The sequence below is a fragment of the Sycon ciliatum genome, chromosome 2, assembly GCF_964019385.1.
Source record: "Sycon ciliatum chromosome 2, ocSycCili1.1, whole genome shotgun sequence".
In the NCBI taxonomy this organism is placed as follows: Eukaryota; Metazoa; Porifera; class Calcarea; order Leucosolenida; family Sycettidae; genus Sycon; species Sycon ciliatum.
The window spans coordinates 16,361,466-16,368,747 of NC_088644.1; the positions used below are offsets into that span (position 1 = coordinate 16,361,466).

Below are 7,282 nucleotides of genomic sequence, written 5' to 3' on the forward strand. Positions count from 1 at the left end.
ATTGATCCAACCCCTGATGGGACAGCCCCTAGTACTGCTACTGACAAGTCTGACATTGCTCAACGCTACCTCATGAAGAACCTATCCTGCGTGTTCAAGAAGGTGAAGAGCACCCCTTCCAGTAACAACATTAGTATGATCATCGTGTTGGTTGCAATGCTCATTCTCTTGTGCGAAGAAGTGTCGCTGAGAGGATACGGTCATGAACTGCACTGCACTCTAGTTGAGTTCTTTTATCAAGAACTGCATGCTATTGACGTGGTGCACTACAAGCGTTGTCAGCAAACCCAGTCAACATTCACGAATTTTGGAATTCCACAAATGCTCTCATTGATAACTATTATGTCTATCCTCGCCTGTCTCACTTTGAGCTACATGTATATTATTGGAGATGTACACACACACACACACACACACACACATACAGGCTACACACCCAATTGGACTGAAGAGGTGTTCGTCGTGAATAGAGTTCTACCCACCCAACCACCCACCTACAACATTCGAGATCTCATGAACGAGCCTATTCAGGGCAGTTTCTACGAACATCAACTGCAGAAAACCAAGGAAAACCAAGTTCCGCGTGGAGAAAATCCTGCGCAAACGCCCCGGACAGTCTCTGGTCAAGTGGAAAGGCTACCCGGACAAGTTCAACTCCTGGATTGACAACGGACAATTGAGCAAGCTCTAGCTGCCGACAAGAGCAATCTTATTCTTATTATCATCATCAACATCAACATCAAACATTGCCATCATCGTAAACATCATCAACTGTGCAATTGCATTTCACGCAATTATGTTTAGCTATATTAAAAGTCTAGTTAAGTTATGGAGAAAACAAAATTATGTAGTATGTAGAAAAATAATAACATCAACATCATCATCATCATCATCAAGATCAAGATCAGTAACTCATTAGACAAATGGAATTGATATGGTACAGGGTGTGACTAATAATTGTGATTGTCAACCACAACCATCATTGTTCAGTCATCCAGCAGTGCGATGCGGTGGTGCCCATGTGCAAGTGTGCTGACACCGTCCGTTCGGATGTATCGTTTGCTGTCGAACGGCGACAAAGACGACTTGGTCATCGTCTCGGTGAAGATACGATGCGAATGGCTGCGCAGGGTGGTCATTGCGTGTGACATCCTCGTCCTGTCGACCAGACACTGACGGTAGTCCGCGATCGTGAATCTTCTCGTCACCGCTCTCTTGACGCCCTTTGCACGCTGACCACTCTCCTCGCCATCGTACGCGTACATTTTGGATCTGAGCGCCACGAACTCTGTCATGAGCTTCCCTCCGAGCTCGTCCTTAAATTTACCTACAACCTTCTTATTACTCTCGCTGTACAGAGGACTGTCGGGGCTAAAGTTGCTGGTGTCGTACTGATCGGCCATACTCTTCATGTCCGCATAGAGGTCCTCCGTGCGGAACAGCAGCACCAGCGAGTCCGTGTCTGTGTACAGCAGGCTCATGCGGTCTCCGTAGCGTGGCTGAAGCTCGTCATAGTAAAATCTGTACATGAGCTCCTTGCTCAGCTCCAGGATGCTCATGCCAACGTACACCGGCTTGTTGAGGTGGACCGCAAGCTTCCTGTTCTCGACGCCCACAAGCCCGTTGTCGAAGAGGACATGGCGGACGTAGGTGGACTTAGCCACAGCTGTGAGAATGGCATCTTCCTCGTCTTCCACACGCAGCAGTCTAATGGAGATCCTTCTTCTCACATTCTCCATTGTCTTCCCAAACACAGCGTTATTCATTAATTTGAAGAAGTCCTTCTCGAAATCGTTCTTCGCCTTCTTCCGAAGCTCCGTGTTCAGCTGGATGTAGGGCTTCATCCACGGAGCTTGGCGGAAACTGAGCACGCGGTGTACAGCATCGATCCTCAGACCTAGACGACTGTACAGCCTGAGGTTACGGTAGTGTGCTACGTAGCGCTGCTTCGGCATGAGGTTCGGGACCAGTTTCGGAGCACTCAGTCCGGAGACAGGATCTGCTGCAATCAAGTCGCGCTGGTATGGCGACATCATACTCTCGGTGATGGTTACACGCTCCGGTGCGGGTGGGTAGTCGTTCAGGCGATCGTGGAACTCTGTGGGCACTGACAGATCACACTCCACCATGTACCCAGTGTCTGCGTCATCTGGCTGGGTGAGGATCTTCTGCAGGAGTTCGTCACTGGGGGCACACCACTGGAATTTTGATGTCGGCAAGTGCTGCGACATGGCCCAGCCGTACAGGTTGTTCGCGTCGAGGTATTGAAGATATGTTGACGCCTGCTCAGGGTCGTGTGAGCTCATGTACTTGTTGTTCGCCCTGGCGTGGCGGTGTGACGCCATTGTAACACCGCCAAGAAGACCGCGCTCGACGAACAGATGCATGTCCACGTCGTCCAGCAGAGTGAGCGAGATTCCTGTATGTTTCAGAAGGGCGTCCCACGCGAATCCAGGCAGGGTGTAGTAGTGTGTCGGGTCCAAATCGTACGTGGCCATTGCAGTGCATCTAAATTTCTCAAACACATCTGCAAGAAGGTGCACATCGGTCTTCAGGTAGAGATCATGGTAGTCGCCCATGTCGCTGCAGCCGAATGCAGTCCACACACGCTGGGCATGGCACACAGTCAAACACCCAGGAAGAACAAGTGCACGCTGTCATTCACTTCCAACCCACTCCATGCCAATCAAGCCGTACTGAGAATGGACGATACCATCACAGGCGTGTACAGAAACTACAACATTTATGATTCATTCCGTTTTCTTTACCAAGTGTATTGATAAATTATAATAAAATGTTTTTAATGAATAACGTCATGTATTATGATGATGATGATGATTTGAGTGTGTGTGTGTGTGTGTTGTTGTTGTTGTTGTTGTTGTTTATTTATTTTATATCGCATGGCAAACGGGCAGTTCTGCCCAATATTATGAAAGCGATGACAACCAGTAAGAAGAGTGTGTGTGTGTGTGTGTGTGTGTGTGTGTGTGTGTCCACATGTCAAATAATATAGCTCAAAGTGAGGGAGGCAAGGATAGACATAATAGTAATCAATGGGAGCATTTGTGGAATTCCACAATTCGTGAATGTTGACTGAGTTTGCTGACAACGCTTGTAGTGCACCACGTCAAGAGCATGCAGTTCTCGATCGAAGAACTCAACTAGAGTGCAGTGCAGCTCATGATCGTATCCTCTCAGCGACACTTCTTCACACAAGAGAATGAGCATTGCAACCAACACGATGATCATACTAATGTTGTTACTGGAAGGGGTGCTCTTCACCTTCTTGAACACGCAGGATAGGTTCTTCATGAGGTGGCGTTGAGCAATGTCCGACTTGCCAGTAGCAGTACTAGGCGTACTTCCATCAGGGCTTGGATCAACTGGAAACAGCAGCTTCACTACATCAAGTAGTTCTTTCCGCCCGCAGCAAGCCATGTCCTTGGCAGCAATCCAGATCAAGTTGGTTATGGGGTGACTTTCAACAACTGCTTGGTCATATCCATGGTCTCCATTGAAAGGTTCCACCAGGTTTGTCAGCGAGGTTGCGATTCCTAACCGCGCAGCACAACGCATCAGCGCACCCATTGGACAATGGCCGTCCTCACCATGATCTTTCAAAATAGACCACATGTTCATGATCTTCTTCTTCTTGTTGTTGTTGTTGTTGTTTTTCTTCTTCTTCTTCTTCTTCTTCTTCTTCTTCTTCTTCTTCTTCTTCTTCTTCTTCTTCTTCACCAAAGTAATAGCAAGGATGAAGACAACAACAACAATTACTTGTGACTTGGCAAGGATGCTTTGCGAAATGATGGAAAATTAAGATGTCAGGGGTTTTATACAGCGGCAACGGTACCCTTCATCATCATCTTCCTCGCCCTACACATGGCACTTGAGAAACGGTACAGCGCACATTTCATCTCCGCAGGAATTAATTCCACACGAGGTTCACAGCACCCGTAAGATTGGATTAGTCTTTGCATCAGTTCCTTCTCCTCAGAATTAAACTCTCGGATATTCTGCTTAAACTTCTTCAGCTGAAAAGGGGTAAGAGGTTTTGTACGGATTAGAAGTTGGCGGAGCCAGGCTTTCGAAAATTGCTGCGGTTTGCAACTCATTAGCTTGCTGGATCGTGTATAGTTGTAATTATTACTATGTTTGTGTGTGTGTGTGTGTGTGTGTGTGTGTCTCTACCAATCAGAGTAAGGATCATCATCACCATAATTATGATAAGTGTTTTTTTTGTTTTTTTTACTTTTTTTTTACTTTTTTAAATAAGAGTGATCATCACGGCGAATATTTCAATGTGTTTGAAATTATTTTTAAGGCAAAAAAAAAAACAATGTGCTCTGAGAAATACTAGTGTGACAATTATCGAATATTGCTGTGCATGTCACAAATAATGTTTTGCTTTACATTATGATGGGCATGAACATATACACAAAAATAATAAAATATAAAAAAAAAAAGAAAACAATTACTAGTACACACTACGTCAGGGTTATGAATAATGAGAGAGAGAGAGAGTTAGGAAAATAGTTCACGGATGGCATCATCATCATCCTCATTCACATCTGCTGCATTAGACAAACTCCACTTCTCGCGGAAGGTTGTTGCCAATCCAGAAGTTACGTCACTGGGAATGTTGAGAACATCACTGTCCTCCTCAGCGATGAAGTCCCGAACAGCCATTTTGGTTTGATGGACGCGTGCCACGGGCAGCACTCCAACGGTGAACTTGTACAGGCCGTCCTCCTTACGCCAAGATGCAGTTGCAGGGTAGACTACGTACTCGGCGTTCTTGTTCAGACGGAATGCCTTGATGGGCACAGCGCTTGTCCCCTTGACATATATCTCAGTAGTGTTGACAGTGTCACTTCCATCACAGCCAGGCTCTGCATTGTCCTCCACGTCGTCGTCGTCGTCACACTCATCATCATCATCAGCATCCTTATCAGATTTGCTGGGGAAGAAGTTTGTAGACACTCGGTGAACCCTAGACGAGGACATTGCTCTTCTAGCTGATGGAGATGTCTTCATAATACCTGTGATGACTTCGGCGATATCTTTCCTGATCTCAACTACAACTTGACTGAACTTAGATTTACGAGCTTTCCCCATTACCTTGAAGCCAGCTACAGCCCCCTCGGTGTAGTGGTGGGAGGTTCCAGGATTCAACTGCGGGTAGAATTTACCGCGAGTCTTATGCTTCGACTGAAGACCAGCCTCAACGCCATTGGCAATAACGAGGGCTGAGTTGTACATCCTCACAGGAAAGATTTCTCAAATGTTTATTTTCTTTAACAGTGATTTAAAAGAGATAAAGGTTGTGTTAACAGCGAGAAGACAGAGAGCAACTCTTACAAAGCTTTCTAGGAAATGAAAAAGGATGTTCACGTACGTGTTTATATACATGTAGACCACAGTACTCTACAACACATGCTTACCACACACCTCCTAAAATACCCCCCTATGACATCCGTAGAGCTAGTTCTAATTAGCCTGGGAATACCTAGAAGGTTCCAGAACACATTCCCAGACAGTGACTCTTATCAACAACCAAACCCACCACTTTAAAAGCACTTATGTCGCCGAGAGGCACTTCAAACACCACTTAGTCATTAATCCAATTAAATATGACACCTGGCCCACTTCAAAACCACTTCAGATCTCAAGTGGCCACTTCATTACCACTTATCCAATTAAAAGGTCAAGTGGCCACTTAATTAACAACCACAGAGTTCAAGTACCCATTCACAAAAGGTCAAAGGTCGACTTTGCACCAACACCCGCTCGGTCACTACTACTTGTGTTGTACTCCCAGATCTCACATGGTGAATCCTACCCAATCCTTCTCCCCAACTTCTTCTAGTGTCATCTTCTTCGATTATCCTCTTCTTGTCTATAGTCTATACCGCAATTTTTTGCATGTCATTAGGGTTTTCCATATCTTTGGTACATGTATTTGCTAATCGACATACCATACTCTTGAATACAGCTAATCACACGAAGCCACCATAGCGTTGTGGCCGAGCACCCCTGAACAACAGCGAAGACCTCTTGTTCGAGTATCTGGTTCTGACAGTCTATTATTGTCATCAAACGTTATGTTGATCATTTTCCAACTGCCAAAGCTTTCGTCTTCTCATATAAATCTCAATTTCTAATTTGAACAAACGGCGAGGAGACAACAATTTGATAACCGCAATCAGTAACACAAGCTGGATCGACATTTGTGTACACTGTATTCATGTATTGTAAAACTGTGGAGACCAAGACGATCAACAGCCAACTACAACAGAAACTACGCACTCAGCGGACAAGGGCGTAAGGAGGGACGTGAGAGCAGGGTGACGACCGAGTCCCGTTCAATGGACCATGTCAGGCGGGATAACAGAGAGAGCGCAGAGGAAGCAGATGATGGGACGGACGGTGAAGGGAGCAATGAGTCGGAGAGCGACGATTGTAGTGATCGTGAGAGTACCGGTGAGAATGTTAGCGTTGTGCGTAGGTTTCGTGGTAGCAAGTCTTCAGTGTACAATCATCTGTTGGCTAGTCCTGATTGTTGCAATTCGTATTCCGACTCTTCATTCACTGTATTGTGCCGTGGTCGTCATGGTTGTGGATTACAGTTAAAGGTTTTGGAAGCCATCTGTCAGCGTCTGTATAAGCCTAATTTGTGTGTACAGAAAGATAGTATAATTGGGTTGAAATTGTTCAAGTAAAGTGTCATGTTTGGTGCGGCCAAGGTTGGCCGTTAATGTTCTAGGTGTAATGTACTGCTGTTATTTGTTATCACTTTGTCCTTCCTTCTTTCTTTCTCTTCTTTGTTCACTTTTCAGTTGCAAGTTTAGTGTTAGTACACACATTCGTTATTGCTCTCGCTTTCATTGTTAAAATTCACACTTGTAAATTTCACTGCTGTTGTTCTTAGTGTTATTTCTCTGACTTAGATTTTCTATAATAGTTCAATTTTGTTTTCAGTGTCCTTTAGTACAACGAAGATTCCTATCCTGATGAGTGTTGTACGAAAACTTGTTTGAATCCCTTTCTTTCTCTACACAATTTCTTCACATTTGTCATCGTTTTATTGCACATCGTCTCCACAGTTTTACAATACATGAATATAGTGTACACAAATGTCGATCCAGCTTGTGTTACTGATTGCGGTTATCAATTTCTAATTTGTTCGAAGTTTTATTTTACATCGTTTTATTTTGGATTTTGGTTGACTTCTTGGGCTTTGATTTTTTGGGAATTTTGTTTTTTCTGTTTTTTTTTTGTT

General features: G+C 44.7%; 1 protein-coding gene across 1 annotated transcript; it reads right to left on the reverse strand.

Moving 5' to 3' along the window:
- Positions 1-986: 986 nt before the first annotated feature.
- LOC135810415 (uncharacterized) lies at positions 987-2,579 on the reverse strand. The gene has a single exon (XM_065323908.1). The coding sequence runs from the start codon at positions 2,577-2,579 to the stop codon at positions 987-989; it is 1,593 nt and encodes a 530-aa protein (XP_065179980.1).
- Between the last annotated feature and the right edge of the window lie 4,703 nt (positions 2,580-7,282).

Excerpts from the sequence above, each read along its gene's own strand:
- LOC135810415 (XM_065323908.1), bottom strand. The coding sequence starts at position 2,579 with ATGGGCGACTACCATGATCTCTACCTGAAGACCGATGTGCACCTTCTT.